The 24,536-nt window shown below is 45.3% G+C and overlaps 3 protein-coding genes across 6 annotated transcripts; all 3 read right to left on the reverse strand.

Annotated features, from left to right (window-relative positions):
- Positions 1-1,154: 1,154 nt before the first annotated feature.
- LOC125529228 (RING finger protein) lies at positions 1,155-4,759 on the reverse strand. 2 transcript variants are annotated; one of them, XM_048693638.2, is made up of 6 exons: positions 4,279-4,759; positions 3,210-3,300; positions 2,880-3,049; positions 2,336-2,363; positions 2,139-2,247; positions 1,155-1,588 (listed from the first exon to the last, which is right to left on the reverse strand). In XM_048693638.2, the coding sequence occupies exons 1-6, from the start codon at positions 4,585-4,587 to the stop codon at positions 1,507-1,509; spliced, it is 789 nt and encodes a 262-aa protein (XP_048549595.2). In that variant the 5' UTR covers positions 4,588-4,759; the 3' UTR covers positions 1,155-1,506. The 2 variants fall into 2 exon arrangements, with proteins under 2 accessions (XP_048549595.2, XP_087384906.1); XM_087528780.1 differs by having other exon boundaries at positions 2,880-3,052; positions 4,279-4,758.
- A 1,758-nt stretch (positions 4,760-6,517) lies between these two features.
- LOC147966269 (uncharacterized) lies at positions 6,518-11,617 on the reverse strand. Its single transcript, XM_087528781.1, has 8 exons — positions 11,184-11,617; positions 8,285-8,423; positions 8,047-8,197; positions 7,716-7,841; positions 7,561-7,641; positions 7,286-7,478; positions 6,894-7,176; positions 6,518-6,794 (listed from the first exon to the last, which is right to left on the reverse strand). Exons 1-8 carry the CDS (start codon positions 11,427-11,429, stop codon positions 6,553-6,555), a joined length of 1,461 nt encoding a protein of 486 aa, XP_087384907.1. The 5' UTR covers positions 11,430-11,617; the 3' UTR covers positions 6,518-6,552.
- Positions 11,618-13,993: 2,376 nt separating this feature from the next.
- Positions 13,994-21,076, reverse strand: LOC125529227 (zinc finger CCCH domain-containing protein 55). 3 transcript variants are annotated; one of them, XM_087528782.1, is made up of 7 exons: positions 20,815-21,076; positions 19,714-19,812; positions 18,953-19,114; positions 17,425-18,027; positions 16,375-16,876; positions 14,470-16,339; positions 13,994-14,383 (listed from the first exon to the last, which is right to left on the reverse strand). In XM_087528782.1, the coding sequence occupies exons 4-7, from the start codon at positions 17,933-17,935 to the stop codon at positions 14,354-14,356; spliced, it is 2,913 nt and encodes a 970-aa protein (XP_087384908.1). In that variant the 5' UTR covers positions 17,936-18,027; positions 18,953-19,114; positions 19,714-19,812; positions 20,815-21,076; the 3' UTR covers positions 13,994-14,353. The 3 variants fall into 3 exon arrangements, with proteins under 3 accessions (XP_087384908.1, XP_048549591.2, XP_048549590.2); XM_048693634.2 differs by having other exon boundaries at positions 14,470-16,876; positions 17,403-18,027; XM_048693633.2 differs by lacking the exon at positions 18,953-19,114 and having other exon boundaries at positions 14,470-16,876; positions 17,403-18,027; positions 20,815-21,075.
- Positions 21,077-24,536: the final 3,460 nt, after the last annotated feature.

Genomic DNA, 24,536 nt, shown 5'->3' on the forward strand with positions numbered 1-24,536 from the left:
ATAACATCTTTGATCAACGAGCTAGTCAAGTAGAGGCATACTAATGACACTCTGTTTGTCTATGTATTCACACATGTATTATGTTTCCGGTTAATACAATTCTAGCATGAATAATAAACATTTATCATGATATAAGGAAATAAATAATAACTTTATTATTGCCTTTAGGGCATATTTCCTTCAAAAATTACCAAAAGTGATACCAATTCGCCACCACCGTCCCAAATGTGGTACTATCGTGTAATTAACTCCTTGAAAAATATGCCTTATTTTTTACCAAAAGTAAGGGCAAGCACAAGAAGCAGGAACTTACCTTTACGGTCGAACAAAAAATAAGTTAGCAAATACTCCCTCCGTTTCAAAATAGATGATTCAACTATGAAGTATAATTAGTACAAAGTTGGGTCATCTATTTTAGAACGGGGGGAGCAGACAACAGAAGCAAGTGGGCATAACGACGATACGCTCCAAAGTCAAAATAGCATTTGTTCCTCTGAACTCCGAAGTATAATACTCCCTCCGTCCTAAAATAAGTGTCTCAACTTTGTACTAACTTCAGTACAAAGTTGTACTAAGGTTGAGACACTTATTTTGGGACAGAAGGAGTAGCATTTTGTAAGCTCTAAGGTATAGGTTTTTTTTTTTTTGAGCAAGCAATAAGGTATAGGTTAACTTCATATCTCAGACAAGTTGTATTCCCAATATATAGTGCGCAGACCAGTAAAACAAGCCTCTGGTCATCGAAAGAAAATGTCAACCAAACACAAATTACCCATGTTAGTTAACTTGTACTACTATCCACAGGAAGGAAACTTTTCACTGTGATATATAACTGAATCAAGGATCATGTATAAGAAATATAACAATCCACCACTAAGCAAACATGCTTCAACATACAGGTATTGAAGAACCATCCCATTATAGATCAACATTCTGAAGAAAAGAAAACGTTTTAGATGTTTGCAGGCCCAATCTTTAGTTTTGCAATCAAGTACGGGGTAGTGAAAAGAGAACCTATCTTTGCATACAACATGCTTATGATATTACAGTGCCATCTAAGTTCAGTTCAGAGCGTCCATAAAAGAAGTTCAGTTCAGGGTGACAATGACGCAGCTCCCAAGCGAAAAAAAGGAGCAGCACAACACATGATGAGCTGAGCACGTCACTCAATCACTCAAACGAATCGGTGTATTTACAGTTGGACGGAGCACCGCCAAGTTTCAGTTCAGTTGTACAGCTGATATATACGAGGAGATCACAGTCGGAGGTTGGATACAAATGAATGATATAAGTAAAACACACAGGAAAGCTACACTCAGCAGCTAGATCAGACAGACACTAAGGATCAGCCAGTCTCGTTATTCACTCTGAGCTGACGCGTGATCTAACTGTTGAAAGTAACCTATGATGATCACATCGTGCCAGGGTTTGACAACAGTGCTTCCCACAATGGAGGTACAGGGAAGTCCATATTATCATACAATGTGTACAGGGTCTCATGATTATTCACAGGAACTTGGACACCACGCGGCAGGACGTCCAGAAGGCCGCAGTTGCTGCTTTTAGAATCGCCGGATTCTGGTAGATACTGCAAGAGAGTGACACAGGAGCAAAATCAGGAAATGCAAACACTTACGTGCTCATAGAAACTTACTGGAGTTGTATGATCATGCGAAATGATGCCCTCAAATTTAAGTTGCTGCCTGCAGCACAATATTGTGCGGGGGCTAATTTTGCTGTATATATTGTTACAGAAGTTTGCAGGCTGAAAAGGTGTATTCGATCAAGATGTAGAACTTAAATTGATGCAACTGATCAAACTTGAAATATCATATCTTGACTAATCTAGTGTATGGTTTGTTCGTGGAGTGAAGTGATCATGTCCAGTTTCCCTGAGGTGCGATTTTGTTTACGTTTGTTGCCTACAGACCATTTAGTTTGATGGCATTCTGTCCTAACTTTTCAGTCTTCAATGGGAAGAAATTTTTCCTCCCAAGGGTCCTAGAACAGATTATTTGGGTAGAGCTCTAAGGAGCCTCTAGAAAGGACGTGAGGCTTACCCTGACAGCTCCACCATGGTAATATTACACACAAATTGTGCTTGTAATTACCCATCATTACTAAGGATTTTAACTTACCCAATAGCTGTTGCACTCCATGATGCTACATTATAAATAACTTGTGTTCCAGCCCATGCCTTCTGAAGTTTGCCTTTCCTCTTTTTAGTTGAAAATGTCTTGCTAAGGGCTGAAAAATGAAGGGTGGGGGATCACACATAAGAAAACCTACAACCAACCAAATTCATCTGAATTAAGAATGGAAAAGAGAAGGTTACCTTCTTGAAGTTGATTGGGCGTCAATTCCTGCAGAACATGAAATTTCCAGCATTACAAGCACGAACATTTCAAATAAATGAGCGATATGAAATACTCTTCCATGATAAGTATTCCCTCCATAAACTAATATAAGAGCGTTTGGAATACTATAGTGATCTAAACGCTCTTATATTAGTTTACAGAGGGAGTACAATCTACTAGCAGTCCAGGTAAAATAAGGAATACTGAAGGGCCTTCACATGTTGATCTAGATAGTACAACGGACTATTGTGTGAACTGTGAAGCCTACAAGAAGAGTAGATACCATACTGAACTATTGGTAATCCATGATCCCACTAAGTCATGTTTTCCACTTCTAGGAATCTATTTAATTATCCAGAACCTCAATAATCAATGTAAAATAAACATGTTTTTTTAGAATCCAAGATTTGATGGACATTTGAACGCTGAGACTGATATTCATGAAGGACTGCATAAGAAAGCCCAAGTACACAAAAAATTCAAGGGAAATCACGAATCAAGGGTGAACTGAACTCTGCATACCTTAGTTTCTTTCAGCGACAGCAGGTATGCAGCCATGAAGCATGCAATCCCATCAACTATATCCTCTTGCTTAACTAGAACATATCCATCCTCTGAATCATCACTGACATTCATACTCTTATCATCCCATATATCTGCTGCGCTGACGATATCCCATGATATGGTTTCATCTACTGTTACATGAGTAATTGCAGAACTCTTCAGTTGACAGGTTTGATTTCAATGAGGGAATAAACGTGCATTTGTAGCATGGGGTGGCAAGGTCAGTTTACGTATTGTTAAAATTTTGGACACAACAAATAAATGACAGTTCATTGGGCAAATGCGCACCTGCACCATGTTGGTATACTGACTTCTGAATGTTATCAAGCTTTTCTAGAAATTCAGGTGATTCAACCCTTGATTTGAGAAGATTACACAGCTGCATGAGTAAATGGAGAGGCGCAAAAATTAAGAAAGTTTCAGAACAGAAGGCAGAAAATTAAGTACACTGGAAGCTTCTTTTCTCATTCCCTCTATCCCTCATCTTTACTATCACCTCAATAACTGATATCCAAAAGTAGCGAAGAACAGTTCAGTCGGTTCAAACAGTAAAACAAATTCACGGGAAATTGGCTTAATTCCAGGGTATTGCCATATTCTATCCAACCAAAGGATCAGTTATGGTTGCTGTGATGTGCTTACTTTTCAAGGTACAAAACGTCAGTTGTTAAGTTTGGCAAATCAAATGATAAAAGTAAATTCTGTTATCCAATTATTTCCTTCAAACATTCCTTGTCATGTGTTTCGGAAGAGGATAATATACACTAGTTTTACTCGTTTCACCGTGATTAATAAGGAAAAGCAACTAGCCAAGCACAATAATATGAATTCCAACAAGAGACTAGATGGCTACAGTTGCGAGGACCCCCAGTTGTCCCAAGTCGCCAATCAATCGAACCCATCAACCAATCGCAGTCCCAGTTCTCCAACGGACCATCGAATCAAATGTAGTTGTTGTGATGTGCTTACTTCTGAAGGTGCAAAACAGCTACTTATTATTAAGTTTGGCAAATCAAATGCTAGCTAGATAAATTGTGTTACCCAGTTATTTGCTTCACACATTCCATCTCATGTGTCGGAGAAGACAATAGTAACAGACACACCAGTTTACTCGTCTGCACCTTGATCGTTGAGAAAACAACAACTAGCTAAGCACGCAGTTACTAAAGGCAGTTGAGCCAAGCGATTGCTGTCATGATCCACCCGCAATCCCACCGACTAAATCACCACAGTTCCGAGGACCCCAATTGTCTTAACTCCAGCCACTCAATCCAACCCATCAACATCTCAAATTCTCAATCCCAATTATCTATTCTCGGGAACACCAAATCGCGCTGGCATGGGAGATCTCCCTCACCTCGTCCGCCTCGTAGTCGGCCTCCGACGGCTCCGGCGTGGGCGACGGGGGCGGCCCCTCCCTCTCCCCGTCGCCGCCCGCCCGCCGCTCCCCTCGGTCCTCCGGATCCCGCTCCCCCTCCTCCCCCTCCTCCTCGTCCTCGGGATCCCCGTCCCCCTCGGCGTCGCGCATGAGCTCGAGCGCGCGCTGGCACTGCTCGAGCACGGTCTCGAGCGTCCTGCGCCGCACCCTCAGCTCCGCGGCCTCCGGCGCCGCCGCCCTCCGCCTCCCCGCCGACGACGCGGCCGGCGACGACGCCGCGGGCTCCATCGGAAACCCTAGGGCGCCGGCGACCCGCCTCGCCTCGCTTCCCGGGTTGGTCTACGTCTAGCCCGCGGCGGGGGAGGAGGAGGGGAGAGGGAGACGTGCGCCGCGTGCCTGACGATTGCTGTTGAGTCGGACGGGGGAGGGAGGAGTGTCTCTTGTTGCGTTCGTTTCTTTTTCCCGGCGGCTTCGAGATAAGACAGAGAGAGAGAGAGCCCACGCCCCACGGTAGGTGGTGTGGCTCGGAAGGCTGTTGCTGACGGGTGGGGCCGACGTCCGTGGGTCCCCGGCGTCAGTTGGAGTATTGGTCTGCGTGGGCGTGTGAGTTGTTTCTCAGGTCTCGGGAGCGAAGCGGAGTGACGGGTGATGAACCCGTTGGTCACGTCAAGTTGACGCACTGATTGATTTATTACTGCGATTAATTACTGGGAGGCCTCAATGATTAGGGCGGGCAGGCCGTGCAAGACTCGGCCCTTCTTTCTTTTTCAGGGAGGAATCTACCCACGGCTCCCATCCCATGTCCGATGTGATGGGGTCCTCGTGCGCACCGCTTCCATACGACGACGTGCCATTGCCACTTACGCTGCACAAAATTGCTCTGCTAGTGGAGTACGTGATAAACCAGCGCCAATTAATATGAATCGAAGGGAATAGAAAATTTTAAAATATATTAAAATAATCAACAAATCTTGATTAATGGTCTACGCAAGTACAAAATTCCCATGAAGAAAGAGCATTCTTATGGACTATTTTTAAAAGTATTTTGAAGCGCTGATTTTATTTTTTAGAACATTATGAATATTTTTTCTTCCAGAAAATTTGTAGCTATGTAGAAAATCCATCAATGTTTGTTGCCAAATATAATTTAGATATTTTATTCATCTTTTACTATTCTTTCGTTTTTACTACTCTCTTCATCCTAAAATTCTTGTCTTAGATTTGTTAGATACGGATGTATCTAACACTAAAACGTAACTAGACACATCCGTATTTAGACAAATATAAGACAAGAATTTTGGGACAGAGAGAGTACTATTTATAGCGGGTGCAACTGAGATCGCGGGTAGAAGGACGGACTACCTTCGCCTATGGAGTAGTTTACTAACAAAATGATAAAGGGGTGTGCCGTGCAAAGGCTGCGGCGTCACGGAGCACCACCGTGCGCGCCCACTGCACTGCACATTGCAGTGCCTTGCAAGGCTTGGTAGTATATAATATTTTTAATATTGTTATATCTTGACACTAATGACCAAACAAACAGCAAGGCCTTAACCTTTTGCTTGCCCAAATAAACAAGTGGCTTCATCGAAAGAGAAGACGGGTAAGCAACCAAGGCTTACCGTTCGCTGAAAACTACAAGTTGCTGGGATGATTTGCAATGCTGCCCGCCACTTCTCCACTTGCAGATGCCATACCACCAAAGATGGGCTTGACTTGACAGAAAATATTTACTGACAAGATTTGTCGCCACACTGCGCTGCTGCTGCTGCAAACTTGCAAGTGTGCCGAGAACATTTGCTGCTACAACGACAGAATACGATCCACTTGCAAGTCGGCTCCCTTCTTACAGCAACAAACTTCTTATTAACCTCTTCTAACAGCGATATTGATACAGCAGCCATGGCAAGGCATACACAACCAACACCATGGATAGATGAAGATAGAACACAACACATACAGGGTCCATCTTAGGGAAAACTTCATATTTGCAACACGATCATTCTAGGTCAGCGAAAACCAATCTACACATCAGATCATTATTATTATTATTCTAACCAATGGTGTAATAACAACACAAAACAAGTCAAGGTACAATCCCACCCACTATAGTCCGGCCACCGGAGTGGCCATTATGACCGGCGTATGCGACAAGGGAATGCAAATGCAGGTACAGGTGTATGTACAGAGATTGGGGGGGGGGGGGGGGGGGGGGGGGGGGGGCTGATATGTGCGGCGAAGAGACTAACTTGATCAATTAGACCACACATGCACCAGACCCCTGCTGTTCCCGGTGTAGATCTCGTTGCGGTCCTCGTCGTAGAAGAGCGCCGTGATGTCCTCCAGGGCATCCGACACGCTGCTCCGGATGGTGGACCTGCTGGTGTCGCCTTTTCTCCGGGGAGCGACCATGAGGGTCGGGTCCAGGGCCGAGATCTTGGCGACGCACTTCCCCGTGAAGATGTTGCTCATGTTGATCGATCCCATGCGGGAACCTGAGGGGATTCAGAGAATGCAGCAATTCAGTCAGGTTGAAGCTATACCGAATACAGCAGGTATTAGCATGTAAAACCAATGCACAGCGAAATTGTTACCTTCCCGGCCTTCATCATCAGCGTCATTTGTGCCGCCTCCTGAAACTTTACAGTATGAGATGATCAAGTCCTGGTCGGCGGTGATGTATATATTATTGGTGTTGCAGTTGGGATGCCACAACTCATGGTCATCGAATGATGTAACCAGCTCTCCACGGAAATTCCAAGCAGCAACCGTTCTATTGCAGAATGTCAGGAACAGATTATTTTCATACAGGAAGATGAACGCTGAAGGGGTCATGAACTCTGTTTTGTTCACCTCAATCAGACCAGAGTTTCTGACCTGCCCAGAGATCAAAGTTAGCTCATAGTTCACTGCTAAGAAAACGTTAGCTCAAATTAAGGTAGCAATGTAGCTGCCACGAGTTGACAAAGTAATAATAGCAACGTACATCAATAATCTGCAGGTTTTCCTTGTCTTGCTTCACAAGAAGCTTTTCGTTAAACTGCTCGATGAAGTCAACCTTTCTGTTTCGATGCAGCAACTGAGTGAAGGTTTTCAGTGTTGTTCCATCCTCGATTGACAATATCTTTAGTGGGACATGATTACTTGCCTTCTGGTATATAACAAGCATGATCCCAGGGCTGGTGAGAGAGGATTCATGGATGTAAGAACATTTCATCAACTATTTACGTCAAGGATGAATAATATTAGCAACAAGCAAACCTTATCTTTATCTCCTGGATGTCCTTATCACATATAGAATACAGAAAGTTGTAATTCTTTAGATCAAAAACCTTGTAGGTACTGCAAAGAGGGAACATTTTAAACAATTCAACATATGACTGCTGCCAAACTGTAATGCAGAAAATGTAACTTACCTATCATGTGCCGAAAAAGTCAAAACTTTGCCATTAACATCATCAAACTCAACAAAGCCAGGATATTTCAGCGATTCAGTTTCAAATAAAGGAAATCCATCATGTAGCTGGCCTCTCCGGATGTACCTAAAATGCATTGCAAGGAAAGAAGATAAATTAGTCAAAGTTGATACGCATCTCATGTATGAATTGAGACAGACCCATTGAAAACTTTTTTTCAGAAACATAAAAAAAAGGAGCAGAAGCCTGTAGAAAGAAAGATAAGCAGTTGTGCACTGAAATTACTGGAACACACAAACTAGTCTAAGAAGAAAAAGATAAGGTCACTTACTCTATTGGAGTTGTTCTGCACTTCAGTGAACTGTAACGATCTGATTCATAAACTGAAACAGTGATAAGTGAGTCATTGTTCTTATTATAGAACAGACTCCTAATCACCTCATCCGGGCTTATATTCAAATGGCAAATGCGCTTGTTTGTTGCTGCCAACATGATGAGAAGGTTTATCAGGAACATAACAGACGTAAATAACAGAGCAAAATCAATTAGTGTAGAAGAATGAGACTTACTTCGATTGAATGCACCACAAAGACCACATTCGGCGAGTGCAAATATTAAATCTCTTGCAGCTACAATCTCAATAATCCTCCTTCTGTTCCATGCCAATGGCAGCTGGACAAACGGATCGTCATATGTGTCATATTCTTCCTGCAAAACCAAATGAAAGACATACTTCCTTTACACGGTTTACAAATCTCCAAGTTACTAGATATTTGAAAAATCTGTGCATAAATAAGTTAATCTGATTTTTACTTGGTATAGACAGACTATAAAATATGCTGGATCAAACTTTGTGGGGCCATGGAACCCTTCTCCATATGTATTTATTTACATTTTAGCTCATCCAGTTCGTGATTGGCACGTTAAACTGATATATCTATACCTACTAATAAAGGAAGGTGATATTCCTGGTGTCATGATACTTTGCAGAAAACCCCCTGTCCTTTATGAGAATCAACCCGCAGTCCAAAAAATAATGTTTCGTAGGTGAAAAAACGGTTCGCACTGCCTATTTTTTGCCCGTCGCTCGCAGTCTCGCACTGCTAACTTGGGCCTTCAACCATGTCTAGATAATGGCCAGCCCACGGAATGTGTTTAATATAGTAATAATTCAATGACAAAAATTAAGCCCGGGTGGGATTCGAACTAGAAACCACACACGGCATTCTAACTTCCTTAACCAACTAGGCCACCATACACTTCTGAATATCAAAGGTTGTATTATGTTTATATATATTCAAACAAACGCAAAGGCCACAGAGCCGTATTGAGCCTCGGCCTACACCCAAGCGGCTGGGCCAGCTCCATCAGCACATGCAAACATCATCAGCAGACAAAAACCATGGATATTTCATGTTGAATAGTCCCACCTCGCTACACAAAACTGAATTTCACCAATTTATATACGTTCAACGCCATTGTCTGCCGTGAGCTAATTAAACGGGATCCCTCACATGCAAGGTGGAGAGGTTTTGCACGCTGCATGACAGCGCTATAAAACGTGGGTGTTTGTGGGCTGAACGGGTGGCCTTCCTGCTATTTAAACTAATTGCATGACGCATATAATTAAAGGAAGGATCGTGGGCTGGAAAGAAGGTGCATAATTAAAGAGGAAGGATTATATGGGCTGGAGTAAATTGAATAAAGATTTGTGGGCTGGAAAAGAAGTGCATAACTAAAGGAAGTATTGTGGGCTGGAGTAAAGGCGAAGATCGAGTTGATGATATTCCTTCTCGAGTTGCCTACACAATTAAGGAATGGATGTGTCAGTGCGCAAAAAGATGTGTGTTGTTAGTTAACTTTTTTTATCTTCTCATGTGTCGGTTCTCTTTTCTCCTAAAATAATGCTTAGCTGATATGCATTCCCTTTTAGGCTTTGGTGCGCGCCTTCCTGCTGTCAGGTGGCACCATCCGGATCTTGAACTGTTGGTCGTTTTGGTGGACGGGAGAGCTAGCATTTTTTCGCAGTGAACCTCACTACAGGGCGTTGTGCTTGCACATAACACATAATTTTCTCTCCCGTTGCAACGCACAAGCATATGTGATTAATGCCTGGCTGATATGCATTTTTTTTCTAGATTTCAGCGTGCGCATCCCTGCCACTGGGTGGCACTATCCGGATGTTGCACTGTTGGTCTCTTTGGTGGACGGGACACTTCGTTGTGCCGGATTCGCTACAGGACGTTGTGCTTGGATGTAACCGATAATTTTCTCTCAAGGGATGAGCCGTATATTAAAATACCAGATCAAACCAGTGGTCCAACAGGAACTGGCAATGGTGCCTTCTGGTTTGGCTCAGCCCAGGGACTTCTTTCAGGCAAAAAAATGTAATAAAAAAAAGCTTATGAAAATACAGAGTGCAAAACTCTGATATTTTATCTATGCAGCCAAAAAACTGGTTTGGTTCAGCCCAGGGACCATTTTCAGGCAAAAAAAATGCTTATGGAAATACAGAGTGCAAACTCTAATATTTTATTTATGCAGCCAAAACCAGATTCTGAACTCATGACTTGATCAGGTATGGTTGGGAAGGTAATAAAACAAACATTAGTGACCTGTGGCTAAACCAGACGGCTATGTTTGTATGGTGACTAAAGCTCACCCTACCAATTTTTGTCATGACCAAACATTTGGTCTTTGTTTAGATGGTAGCTAACATTTTGGCATGCCAATGATTCTTTGCCCAGTCTGGTTCATTTTTCTTGCCAATGTTGGCCATTCCAACCTCTGGGCAACTAAAAGCTCAACGAAATTTTGGCTAGCCATATATTTGCTAGTGCAAACTTGGGCTAGAACCAAACATACCTATCAATGCGCTGGATTTCAAAACTTGGGCTAAATATATGCCAACCACTCCAGGCAGTTGATACAACTAATCATCAAGTATTCAAGTTACTTTCAGCCATTTCACCCTCCAACCCTGGCCCATCCAATTGTTGCACGAGTTGCTATGGCAAATGATGCTACGAAGAATCCCACGCAACCAACAACAACCGTCCGCTGAATTACTGATAGAAGAGAAAACCTAAATTTAAACCAGAAAACTCTCGCACTGGCTACTTTAACTTCCTATATGCAGAAAACTGGGGAGAGGGCATATGATAACTGTCAGTTTTCTAGAATACAGCCACTAGCAGTCTAACATAATTCCCAGATCCAGTCGCATCCACACCTCGTTACAAGGATCCTCAGTCCGTTCACCAAAATACTAGTGTCATTTGATACGCGTCGCAATTTGCTTGCTAACAGGGGTCGCATGGATAAATAAATCAGCTAAACTAACAACCCTAATCAGATTAAAAAAACTCTCCGATCAGCGGGAAGAGTGAATTCTAGGGCGCCGCTGAGATAATCCGAGGAGGGTGTATGTAGACCTAAGAGGGGAGTGCAGAGGGAGTAGGGATGGACCTGCAGCTGGAAGTTGCGGAACTTCTCGGGGCAGGAGAAGGCGGAGGTGGAGGGCGCGGCGGGGCGCGGGGGCCGTCGGTGGCCCCCGCCGATCTCGCGGCGCATGAACTTGCGCACGGTGTCGACCGGGTCGCGGCGCGCCGGCCGCTTGCAGCAGGCGGACTGCTGCTGCCACGCCCGGCGCCGCGCCGCGGTGACGCGGAGGCGGCCCCGCACCCCGGCCTTGTGGTGGTGGTGGTGGTCCATGACGGCGCCGGCGCGGGTGCGACTGCTGGCCGCGGAGGGAGGAGGATGAGACGGGGGCTGTCCCGGGGCGAGCTAGCTAGGGTTTTGGGGGGCACGCCATGGGAGCGGGGCGGAGGTGAGGGGAGGGAGTGGGAGAGGGGGGCAAGGAAGGGAGAAAAGATAATCGGTGGGAGTGATTAGCGAGGGGGCGCCTCCCCTGCTGCTGCTGCTGCATGAGATTGAGGTGAGCGCTCTCACTTTTGCGGTTCGGTCCATCGCTGATGCTGGCTGGGCTGGCGATTCCTTTTCTCTTTTCTGTTCCGGTGCTGCTGGTGGTACGCCTGCGGGTTTGAGGGCCGTGTGGGTGGGCGGTGTGAATTTCGGGAAACCCACGCGCCGCCGCGGGATTGTCAACCCATATCAGATGTACTACTACTGGTACTTCCTGCGCCCCGTTCCTCTCACTTGTCCTCTCTTTTACGCAGGGTTCTAGCACCGGATTCAATACTTCGTCTAAAAATAAATGTCTTAACCTTAGTATAACTTTGTGCTAAAGATAGTATAAAATTTAGACACTTATTTTAAGACGGAGAAAGTAGTTTATACTACGAATTAAACTAGGAATGGACAGGATTCACCGTTTTGCCTTGCCCTTCCCCTTGTCTTCTCCGGGGCGGCGCTTGTACATGGCGAAGACCGCGTAGGGGTCGCCATCTCGAGGGGGCGTTAGAGTCGGAGTAGAACGAGGAGGAGGGAAGCCCGTCAGGACGTCTGGCAGCGTGGGCTTGCTCTGCAGCAAGGCAGCGGGCTTTGGCAGTGTCATTGCTTTCTCGGTCACGGATGCTCGGACAGCTCGATGTCGTCCAGCAACCCCTTCCTGTTCTTGTGACGATGGGCGAGGCCAATCCAATGGGTGGCTATTTTCGATGGGGGGGGGGGGGGGGGGGGGCTCCGTTTAAACCCGACTCAAAATGTGTGGAGCATCTCGGGATCATGCAAACCTAGCCCATTTGTGGAAAGAGAATGAGGTTGTCTTTTTTTTGCGGGTGAGAATGAGGTTGTCTGTTGTCTAATTGTTTGTCAGGTCAGCCTAAACACATAGGCCCAACCGTCAACCCCCATCAAATCCCCCCTACCACCTCTCCTCTTTTCCTCCCACAACCTGCACCTGACACACACTTACCGCGACCGTTCTTCCATGTCCGCCTCCCTTTGATGGTTTGTGCTCAATGTCTGCAGCGAATATGTTAAAATTGTTTGTGCTCAATATTTCTCATTCAATGTGTGCAATAGAATAAAAAAATAGTGGCTTAAAAAAGAGGGATGCCCTTGGCTACCATTGTTTTGGCGAACAAATGGGGATGACCTTGGGCACCATTATTTTGACGGGAAATTAGGTGATGTCTACGAATAAATGGAGGAAAACATTTAATGGATGCGCACGGTCGTCCATGACCATGCTGCTGCCCACCCTAATTACAATCATCATGCCTATGCCTAAGAGAAGACATGGATGCTAATTATGTTCTTTGGAGATAAATTAGAGATTTGTTGATTGGATTTTGAGGGAGATGATTTGACAATTGTAAACCCTATGCAATCTTAAGGAGTTTTTAAGTAAAGAAGATATACGCATACATCTACTGAGTTGGTAAGGTTTAAGATTAACGAAGCCATCAACAGACACCTCATTTAAAGTTGCCAGTTTTTTTAGATTACTAACGAAGTCACTAAAGACGACTTACTTGAAGTTACCAAATATTAAAATTAACGAAACCACCGCATATGCCTTACTATCCACGGTTATATTTTGAGATCAGCTGACTAAATTGTAAGGACTGAGAGCAACTCCAACATATCTTGTATTTGTAAAAACCCACCATTTACGAAAATTTGGGGCAAAAAAAGCTTTGCAACAACTCCCATAAACCATCCATCACTTTGAAGGATCTTGTAATTGGCCTCAATCTTCTCTGCTTGTTTACAGGAAGATGGTATAGTTTTGGCGGGCTAGTAACCGTGTGACAACCCTCACACATGACAGATCGCCACCGCCGCACGCGTTGGATCGCGCGGCTGCTACCCACCGACGTGCCACCACCCGCGCCACCCCTCGCCGGCGGACACCCCGCACCCGCGTCACCCGCCGACGTGCCACCACCCGCGCCACCCCTCACCGGCGGACACCCCGCACCCGCGTCGCCACCTCACACCGCCCCTCGTCGATGGCTGTCACGCGTGTCACTCGCTGGCGGGCCCTAGTCCATTTAGCTAGTTTTGTTTAATGAAAAATAAAATTTACAGGAAGAACTTTATAGGAACTGACAAAAGTTGCTCGCGGACAACTAACCCTAACTTTGGTGCAAGCAACATACTACAGCCTGCACTGTACTGAACTGCAGCATGTGTACGGAAGACTGCTATATATCATATCAGACAGTATGCTACACTGAATCTGGATAACTTCCATTTACCAAAGAGACTCTCATTCTCAGTGACAGTATGTGGCTACCGCTCATAGCTGCTTTCTCCTCAACACGCCAGGCATTACTTCAGAAAGTTCAGAGAAAAAAGCTAAAGAAACAAACAACCAACCAGACAAACAGAGGACAGAGTTTGAATTGGCAGTCATGCTAAGTCAAGTTCTACATGCATGCAAACACGGAACACGCCCGGTGCGGTGTTCATGAAGACGACGACGACCGACCCACGTCTTTTGCATAACCTATATCTATCTACCGCTACAGGAGGTTCATGTTTCAAATGGTGTTGTTGTACAAAAGGAGGAGACGATGATACAACACTAGGCAACATTTGCACAAGGCACCTGAAACAGAACAAAAAGAAACCCTTGCCACCTAAACCCTGCTTTCCATTCTTCCTGTCACACAAGGCACAAAAACAGACAGACGCCCGATGTCGCCATTTTGGCCGGCGGGGTGGCACTACGCCTTGATATACTTGCCGACATATGCCTGCCACACAAACCAAACCGATTAGTCAACATAACAAGGTGCCAGGTTGTTTGCAACAGGAGTAATAGCGGGTGAGGGGGCTATACCTGTACAAGTTTGCTAAGTTTTTCCTTTGAGTAGGACATGTAGACATCGATCTTCTCTTTTGTTGGAGGGGTGTTTTCGACCGTGCTCGTGACTTTGTCGACGACCTTCTTCACGATGGTTTTGTGAACCTCCCTGGTCAGCTGGCCCTCTTTCCAGGTAGGTTTGAGCGCGTCCTTCACAAAGTCTGCGAGCGCGAGTTTGAACATCTTCAGCGCCTTGGACTCCTCCTTGTTGCCCTTTTTATTCTTGTCGCCATCGTGTTCGCCATCGCTATCTTTGGCTTTGGCTTCTACTTTCTTATTTTCTGCAGCCTGTGGCGCGGTAACCACTGATGTCGCAGCGGTCTGACCGACCGACTGGGGCGCTGGGTTGTTGCCATTACTACTACCAACTGCCGTAGATGGTGCCGGCAATGTCTGCTGGGGAGCTTGCTGTTCAGACCGCGCGAGTTGGGTCGTTCCTGCCTGTTGCTGCTGTGCCCAAGGCCACTGACTGGGTTCAACAGCTGACAAACTGGCCATCAAGCTCGGATTCAGAATAGGCTGGGGCAACTGTAGTCCAGCAACTGTACCAGGCTGCATTATGAGGGTTGCCGCCAGAGATGTTAATGAACGGCGGATTTCTTCCTCATTAGGAGGAACAGGGGGAGCACCAGGCATATCAGCTGAGCTGGAGCTTGGCAATATCGATAAACCCTGCAAGGTTTGACCCCGGCTTTGCATATATGGAGGAGCAACAGGCTGGAAATTGTGTGCGTTCTGTATGCTTTGGGTACCGGTATCTTGGCTAGGCACTCCAGATAGCCCCTGCAAGGCTTGACTGTGAGCTTGCATATTTGGAGCAACGGGCTGGAAACTATGTGTGTTTTGCATGCTGTGAGTACCACTCTCTTGGTTAGGATTGGACATGTCAACGGTTGCCTGACTCTGCCCAGCATAGAAAGGCGTTGGGCGATCTTGCGGAACTTGACCAGCGCCACTGAAATTATGTCCATTAAATGCAGGCAATGCCTGTGAACCTAGAGTGTAGCTGTGTTGGCTGTGTCCCATATAAGGAGCGGCTACTGGCTGATTCTGCATGCTAGGAGCTGAGTTATTTGCAGTTGCCTGAGAAGCTACAAATTGATCTTGCCTGTCTGGATGTAATGAGAAGTTGCTAAACTGGTCTTGCCTGTTCGGATGTAATGAAAAGTTGCTTTCATGCTGTTGGATATTAAAAGGGAACATGGATGTACCATCCTGCTGCTGGCTTGTGACTGGATGAATTGGTGCCGTAGAAGTTTGAGGAACTGCATCTTGGCTCTGCGCTATTTGGCTCAAGCTCTGCCCACCTAAAAGATTAGCAGCATTTATCCCAGTTTGCATATTCAAATTGCCAGTGGTAGCAGATGCACTCAGACCATCCATGTCAGATACCTTGTCATTGTTCATGCTATCTGCACTTGTTTGGATAGGACTTAAAAACTGTGGCTGTTTTGAAGCAGACATTTCAGGTTTGTTTCGCCCTTGTGAACAAAAATCCTCCTGAGGAATTATCTGGTACTGATCCCTTCCAGCATCTTCCAATTGCCGGTTTTTGTACCCATATCCAGTATCACTTCTGGCAGTATGCTGAGAACCAGGGTTTTCCCTGTCATCTCTGGATAAAATATGAGAACCTGCATGTGTGGCATTAGTTTCTTCGCCCCAATTCGAATAATTTCCTCTTGGTGTGCGCCCACCACTGTATTTTGGAGGCTCATCAGATGCACCTGGGGCCATTTGACTCTGGGGAGCTTCCTCATGGAGATATGGACAAGTTTCACCACGACGGCAGCGACCTTCAGCAAAAAATTTACAGGGCCTTTTTTGTTCTCTACGGTGCTCTGTCCTATTCCCAAAGGATGAATCAGGACCACCTCTCACATGAGCTGTTTCCCTAGCATCATCTCTCCATCCAGCATGGGAAGCGGACTCGTCATGAACATATCTGCAACTTGCACCTCTGCTGCACCTTCCTTTGACAAACTCATGGCATTGATCAGAAGACCTGTAATCTCTTCGGGGTTCAGATCTTTCCCAAGTACCTTCATCAAAATGACCTCGAGGTTGCCTGCTCCGTACATAGTCATCTGGTTCTCGTGGATCCATGAAATCCTTGTTCTGATGGCCATACCTTTCCCTCGAGTCTGCGGGATAAGGCTCGTCGAACTGCCTTCGCCCACCATCTTCATGAGGAAACCTGCAATGCAAGCCTCTTCTGCATCTACCAGCTGTAAAATCTCTGCAGAGCAAAGAAGGCCCTCCAGATATTCTGCCTCTCTCAGCCCTCCAATCAGATCCACGGTCAAAATAAGGACTCCGACTTCGACTTCTGCTTCTCCCTCTAACTCGCTCTCTACTCCTGCTTCTGGAGGCACTTCTGTTCCTGTTAGAAAAATGTAGCAGAGAAAAGGTAAATCTATAGAACTGAATCTTACAACAATATTTCAAACAATCATCTTCTAGTAGAAATTCGGAAGATTTCTTAAATCAACTAATCATCTGGCAAATCAAAATGAATAATAGATGTTGACCGCCAGTATAATACAAATAATAAAAACCAACTTATGTAGTTCTTTCTTCTAATTTGTACTGCAAAGAAGATGATATGGTATGGTGCTTGTGCACAAGTAGAGATGATCAACAAGTAAACCTAATGAAGACCTGTAGGCCCTAGCCTGATTTACTTTTGCAGCATACCCATAAATTCTATCTTGGATACTTCCAGCAATAGCAAAGCTTCAACTCCAAATTAGCTCAAAAAGTTGCTTTTCAAAACGATATACATGGAACACTTAACCAAAGTATCAATACATGCACAGTAAAAAAAGCTGGTTACTTTTCTCACAAAAAAGGGTATTAATTGCTCAAAAGGTCACTAAGAAGGGAAGTAACTGCTTGTTCAACCGTACCTGCGTGACCTGTTCCAAGCACCTCTTGGAGATGGACTGCGAGTGCGCTGCTTCCATGCATCTGGACCAGACGACACCCTAGAAGAATAACCACGGCTAGCAGCTGTGCCCCATCCATCTCCACGTCTTCTGTCATCAGCATTTCTGCTCATAGCTTGGTTACCAGTTGCCTTTTCCAAAGAAGCTAACTTACCCCAGTCATCATTATTATGCCCCTCTTCAGCCATTCTAGGAGCATGCGACCTTTCAGATGACGCTTTAGATTGCCTTTCCTTGACATCTTTATTTAACCCATCAGTGCGTTCCTGCTCGTATTCAGTACTGCCTTGGTGCATGAAGGCATCAGGTTTTAGGTTAGAAGATTCACCAAGTCGCTTTCCATTATCATTAGTGAGATCCTGAGTAGGGATCACATCTTTGCGGCGATCATCTGTATTCTTAGGAGGAGAGTCATCTTCACTGATCTCAACAATATCAGGAGAAATTTCCTGTGTGTCCCACTTGGACCTCCCTTTCCTAGCAACACCAGCCATTTTAACCCTATTAGTCTGATGAAATTGCGGATGTTAAATAGTCCCTGATAAGGATCTCCCTTCCAGCTTATCCAACAATATTCTGATGCTCTCTGAAAAAGTCAAAAAATATGTATACAGTCAACCAAAAAAACATTACTTCAACATTATGCAGATAAAGCATAAATGCATACTATGTGCAAAAGATTTTGATCAGAATGAGCTCAAAAGAAACAATGACAAGCCAAGGCACTTAAATGACAGACGGTTGTATAACAAAGTACGATCAAAGAACAAGCGACAGAAAAAATCATATTCTAGAGGGGCATTGATTTTCACTCGTAGGGGATTTGTTCTGAAAGTGTTTCAAAACTATCCCATGTGGGACATGTCATGTCACATGTACATTCCAAATTTCACACTTTTTTTTGAGAAATTTCAAATTCCACGCTTGATACAGGGGTTCTTTACAGACACACTGAAAGAGAAGATATATAAAAAAATTGGCTTCTATTTACTCCCTCCGTCCCATAATGTAAGACATTTTTTGACACTACATTATGGGACGGAGGGAGTAGTTTTTATTTGCCCCCAAAAAACATATAAGCATGGTAAATATCCATGATTTATTTTACTGCTGAGCCTGGGACTAAACAGCCAGACAGGAAATGATAGGTATCCACACAAAGCCAAACAAGTCACAATCATGCTTTATTATTATCTTTACTTGTTTACTCGTTCAGAACAAGTCACAATCAAGATCCATAGACAAATAACACTCTGATGTAAAATTATCTCATTACAACAACACTTTACAGGCAAACAAGGGACAACACTGCTTTCTTTCTACACTTGCAAGAATGCTAAATCTAAAAATCTAGGGCTTCCTATCAAGCGGATGTATGAAGCAGCAATAACAAAAATCTTCGGCATCAACAACTTGAGTCGAAGTTTCTCCTTCGATTACTCTGGTCCAGCGGTTTTGCCAAACTTGATGAATACTAAAGTTTAATTTTTACTGTCTCCGACTGCAGAGACCTTGGGCACTGACATTAGTCTCCCCTCAATTGCTGTGTTCCATTGATTTCGCCAACTTGGTGGCAATTAACAGTTCATTTGTCTCTTTACATAATCGCTAGCTAGTGTCTTGATGACTAAACCAAAAGGGCACAAACTCCAAAAGTTGGCATTTACATAATCCTGCATAGGAGAAAGATAACTATCAGCTCCCATGAATTCCTTTATTGTTTTCTCCCTACTGCAATTGTCTTCCAGTGATTTCTAGGTACGTGGAACCCTAAGCCTACATTGTTTAAAGTACCCAAGTACCAAACGACCACAGTTGCTGGTTCTTCTAAAAGTCAACCAAGTAAATTACGTTTTCTTGTAGTCTATAGGTACAAAGAAACCTTTGGTTGAAGATTAAGCATTATCTCAACTTTATCAATAGTTTGGGTCATCTTTAACTGCACATTTAAGTCAGATTCTAAGAAAACAGTCTCTGCATATCACAGATGACTAAAACGTGGTAGCTGTGTTCTGCTAACAACACATGCATCACAAATAAAGGGGGAGGAAAGGTCCAAATGAAAAACCACACCAACAAAAAATATGCTGCTGAGTTATATTTGTTTGGCATTTATATATCATGCAGAAAAGCCATAATTTATTAGAAGGATGGCAAGCAAAACTAATTATGGCGGCCCACAGAATCATGCTGGTGTGCAAACAATAGAAAAAAAGAATCACACTTACTCCTAGAGAAAGGATAAAATGAGATGTGACACTGAAGTACATACCTGAAACTGTACCCCAAGTTGTCCTGAGTTGACAGAAAGGCTCCAGAGCGTCTGATGTCCCAACAGAAATCATTGAACTATATTCAACTTATTTCCCATCTGAAAAAGAGAAGAAAAAAACTGTTAAAAAACAAAACAGCTCCTTTGATGGGTCTAAACAACACTAAGGGAAATAACATATACAAACTGCCAACTGACCAACATACGCCACCAAGGGGAACTGATAAACTAAAAACCTAAACAAGCGGAATATAGACAGAACTGTTCATGGGCAAAATCCAGGCACTTATACCTCAGACATTTATGTAAACAGTAAAAGAACACTCTCAATAGGACCATTGTACATATAGAACTACGCATTACAGGCAACCAAACAACTTTTAGGTCGCCCATGCATTTGAAGGCTAAAGACCCATTACAGACATGCACGATATGGTATCCATACCACCAAACTAAATAATTCAGCAATACATTCATTCACACAACCACAACACAACACCTAATCCAAATATATATAAACAATATTATTCACAAGTGATTAATACCTAAAAAGAAAGAAGGAAATACTTAGCCCACCATCCGCAGCTCATAGAACTATCTCACGTGAACCCGGAAAGGCGGAAACCATGGCGTTGCCGAGACTGAGCTGTAAAGATGTCCACTTTAGGGTGCACTTGAGTTCATCAAACAACAAACACAAGCCCCTCTCACTAAACCCCAGAATGGATACAAGATAAACTTGCAGCGGAGACTACGCGTATGGTACCGGCAAATTAACACGACATCTAAAGATCTCAACTTTGAGGGGGTGAGCAAAAAAATCCACACCTCCTTGCTCACTAAACCTAAACCCCAGGACAGATAGCGGACAAACTCGCAGCCAGGATTACGCATGTTCTGCCGGCAAATTAACACGGCACCAAAACCAAATCAACGCATAAACCGCAAGCCAGCACGCAGTACTAAAGGGTTCCCTTCCAAAGATCTGGAATTTATCGGAGTCAATTAATCACCCAGAACTCCATCAGCAACCGGCCATATATCTCCCAGAAGATATCGCTAACAAGCGCAGTGGGAGTAGTGGTAGGAAGAGGAGCTCACCTTCTTGGATCTGGAGACGGCGACGGGGAGGGCGGCGGCGGGGTGCGCCGCAGGGTTGACGAGCAGGGCGAGGAAGACGTCACTCGGTTCACGGCGGCCTCGCCGTCTCCGTCGCCGACGGTTGAACTTGGCGGGGGCGTGGCGACGGGGAGGAGGTCGGGCCGGGACGGCGGAGGCGGCGTCGCCCCTTGGTTGGGCGAGAGGAGAGACGAGGGTTTCGATTCCCCGGTGTGTGTGTGCGCGTGAGTTTTTTTTTTCAGCACGGGACTGATAAGCCGCGTTCCACCTCTGCGTGCTGGGCCGGCCCGTTAGCGAAGACGTCGTTTACGTGTAAATTTAATAGGGGCCCGTCCATTTTGGCAGTGGGCCTACACATCATTTATCCTGCATGCAAAAAAAAAACAATGTTTGTCTGAAAAAACCTAAATACCAATGTAAACCCCAGCCCGAGTTTCTCTGTCTGAACATTCTTTTCAGTGAATACGTATGCATGGAAATTTTACCTGAACAAGATTTCTTTTGTAGCTTTGCATGTTTGAGGACTTACAAATACATGAAGGGAAGAAAGTTTGGTTGGTGGATGGAGGCGACAATGATCAGAAATTAAAGCTGGCTACTCAAAATATTCATTATGTGAATGCCATCCTGTTAGCGATTGAAAGAGGCCTTCCATTATTTACACAATGGTCAAGAATGTTACCTGCAGCGCCGTGGTGCGGACCGACAAGGAGGCAGTGCAAAGACTGAGCGCCATGGCTGGTGGTGGAGGCCGATAGTGAGTGATCGGTGAATTCTTCTGCATGTGCACAACAGCCACGTACTAGTACCTATGAGCTGAGATGAACTCGTTCGGTAAATATTGCTCAGTCTTTTAGAGCATTTATAATAGCATAGCATTTTTGGATGGAGTACTAAAAGAAGAACAATTACTCAAATGTAACACTTGCACGGATCACCTCAAAGGAGAAGAAATGGGACTCGACAACATATCGTTAGCACTTGAGCAGATGTACAGCAGCAACAACAACAAGAAGAAGACCAAACTACAAATACAAGTGTTGAGCTAGCCACTCATACTCATTCAAACACTGAAGTGATCACAACCTCCTGCCTCATCACATTATCCAAAGTCTGCCAATTTCCTACCTCATTTTTCTCTCATCAAGGCCATGATTGGAACCCTCTCAACCACTATGAATGGGTACTACCCTCCCTTATCTAAGGACTCTTCATGTTAAAAAATCACATCGATGAAAGTTATCTACCGACTCCCAAGTAAAAAACAATACTCCCCATATTTATTTACATTTTACTTTAATTAAAATATAGTATGGTTGATAGCACAATAAAGACATAATTTTCTCTCTGGGTAGTTTGGATTCGCTTCGAGACTTTCTAAATTTCACAAAAGACATGAAACCAAAAGAGCTTGGTTAGTAGCATATTACTAACTGGACACTTGAATAATGCATCAACTATAATTTTCAAACGAATAAATATGAGTATGTTGCCTAGCGTTGGGAACTTGGTTGTTCCGCTTCTCTCACCAGGTTCCAGTTCCAAGATTGACACAAGTATATGTTAGGTTGTATATGGTGTGCCTCTACATCTAGTGAGACACGGTGTCTCTTATAATGTCTTTGATTGTGTGCAGCGTGCACACACACACACACACACACACACACACACACACATATGTATATGGTGATTGTGTGTTTTGTCATTTACATATATATGGTGGTTGTGTGTATTTAAAGAGAGGTTATTCCGAAGAGAGTGGCGATAGTACACACGAGCTTGCTTGCTCCTGGTATGTGGACCGGTAGTACAACGCCCACATGCAGGTGATATTAATTGATCATGGAAATACGGGGTGGGTTTAAAAATGTAGATAGTTGATATACGGGCCTTGGCCGGTATAGCGGGGTAACGGTGCAGGGCGTTGCATGACGGGAATTGACGAACCGTTCCACTGGGACAGGGACAGGTCGGACTGCAGTTTGTATAGCTCTCTCCCTCACGCCTCATTCGTCTCCCATCCCCGTCGCCACACAAACAAAACACACACACAACAAGGAAACGCACGCTCGGGCGCATCGCCGAGGCCGTCTTGCTTGCTGGCGCGCACCTGCCGGTCGCCCGCCGCTGACCGGCGAGGCCGCCTCACCCTCGCAGAAGTGGAAGCGGGCAGAGCAGGAGGAGCATGTGGCGACCGACGGCCTCAGCGTGCTGGACCCCCGACCGGCCGACCGGCCAAGCGTCTGTTGTTGGGGTTCGAGCGCCGCCTCCGGGACAACCTCGACGCGTGGATGAAGCACCCGGACGACCCACACCAGTTCTCCAACTATGAGCTCGCCCTCCATACCGAGACGGACCAGCTCGGCTTCCTAGCCGGCGCGCCCGAGCTCTTCCCGACCTCATCCCGCTCAGCCTCGCCTCGTCCCTCTCTAGCAGCTAGCAGGGTCGTGCCGCCGCCTCCCAACAACCATCCGAGCGGCAACGGATATGGAGCTCCATGGAATAAGCTAAAGCCGGCGGATGCGGCACTTTCTCTTCTCCTCTCCTCTCCTCATCTGTCTCATCATTTTCTTAGTGTCGATTGCAATATGAAGCGTAGTAGTACTGTCAGCATGGGAGCATACTCTCATTTTTCTCTATTTAGGTTTATTCTGGTTCAGTTAGGTTAGGTTCGCCTTACCGGCATCGGCGGCACGCCAACATGGGGGTCTGATAGGAAGATGGCATCTGAAGCTTTTTTTTTGGCGAATAGCATTTGAAGTGTTTTTTTTGCGCGTGACAGAAATTTCATTTGTCACACATAAAGTGCCTCAACCTTACATAAGTCTGGAACCTCCTCCGGTCCCGATCCCAACCATATAACCATACGTTTATGAACCCTACCATAGTTAGCAAGATAGTGGCTCGCACCGTTATGCTCTCGACGAACATGGACTAGCTTAACTTCCCTTCCTCCTAGCATCAAATGCCTAATCTGGTCAATGAGCATGGCAAAACGGGATCTGTCCTTCGACGACGCTAATATCGCATGTGACGCCACCGAACAATCTGTTTCCATCTCAATAGGCAAAGGAGTCCATTGTAGTGCCAGGTTGAGCCCCTCCATGCATGCATGTAGCTCGGCCTCCAAAGGTTCCGAACACGTCCGAAGTTCCTGCAAGATGAGAAGATGATATCGCCGGAGTCGCTACGGAGGATCATGCCCGTTCCGGCCTCTCCACTCGTGGCATTGAAGGAACCGTCGACGTTGAGCTTCGCCCACCTCGTGGCCGGCCTGGACCAGCGCAGCACCGCGGTCGGTGCTCGCGCTTCCTGCTGCATGGGCCGTTTGTGGACAACGGCATCCACCACATGCTTCCCCTTGTTGAGGTCCGCATCCGGAGTATTCTGAAGACCCACCAATGGATCGACGTAGCTGATGAGGAAGCGTTTGGACACTTCGACCGGCGGCGGTTTCTTGTGGTGCACCAGCTCGTTGCGGATGTGCCAGCATTGCCACAAGGTCATCATGAGCTCCATCCTCTCCGTGTCCCGCAGATCGCAGAGGGCTTGGGCTAGCCACTCCGTTCCCGTCCGGCGAAAGGAGGCGACGTCGGGTATCCTCCATTGGTCCATCATGGATTGCCAGAGTGCAACCGCCATCGGGCACCTGCAAAAAGCATGGAACGTGTCCTCCGGCTCCAAGGCACGGAGAGGGCATTGGT

This window comes from Triticum urartu, chromosome 6A (assembly GCF_056163025.1).
Source record: "Triticum urartu cultivar PI428250 chromosome 6A, HENAU_Tu73, whole genome shotgun sequence".
Classification (NCBI taxonomy): domain Eukaryota; kingdom Viridiplantae; phylum Streptophyta; class Magnoliopsida; order Poales; family Poaceae; genus Triticum; species Triticum urartu.

Excerpts from the sequence above, each read along its gene's own strand:
- LOC125529228 (XM_087528780.1), bottom strand. The coding sequence starts at position 4,587 with ATGGAGCCCGCGGCGTCGTCGCCGGCCGCGTCGTCGGCGGGGAGGCGG. Across the intron at positions 3,301-4,278 it reads CCGACTACGAGGCGGACGAG|CTGTGTAATCTTCTCAAATC; the intron begins GTGAGGGAGATC and ends TTACTCATGCAG. Across the intron at positions 3,053-3,209 it reads AGTATACCAACATGGTGCAG|TAGATGAAACCATATCATGG; the intron begins GTGCGCATTTGC and ends CTCATGTAACAG.
- LOC147966269 (XM_087528781.1), bottom strand. The coding sequence starts at position 11,429 with ATGGACCACCACCACCACCACAAGGCCGGGGTGCGGGGCCGCCTCCGC. Across the intron at positions 8,198-8,284 it reads TTGTGGTGCATTCAATCGAA|CAACAAACAAGCGCATTTGC; the intron begins GTAAGTCTCATT and ends TCATGTTGGCAG. Across the intron at positions 7,642-7,715 it reads ACTTTTTCGGCACATGATAG|TACCTACAAGGTTTTTGATC; the intron begins GTAAGTTACATT and ends CCCTCTTTGCAG.
- LOC125529227 (XM_048693634.2), bottom strand. The coding sequence starts at position 17,935 with ATGGCTGGTGTTGCTAGGAAAGGGAGGTCCAAGTGGGACACACAGGAA. Across the intron at positions 16,877-17,402 it reads GCTTGGAACAGGTCACGCAG|GAACAGAAGTGCCTCCAGAA; the intron begins GTACGGTTGAAC and ends TTTTTCTAACAG. Across the intron at positions 14,384-14,469 it reads AACTTAGCAAACTTGTACAG|GCATATGTCGGCAAGTATAT; the intron begins GTATAGCCCCCT and ends TTTGTGTGGCAG.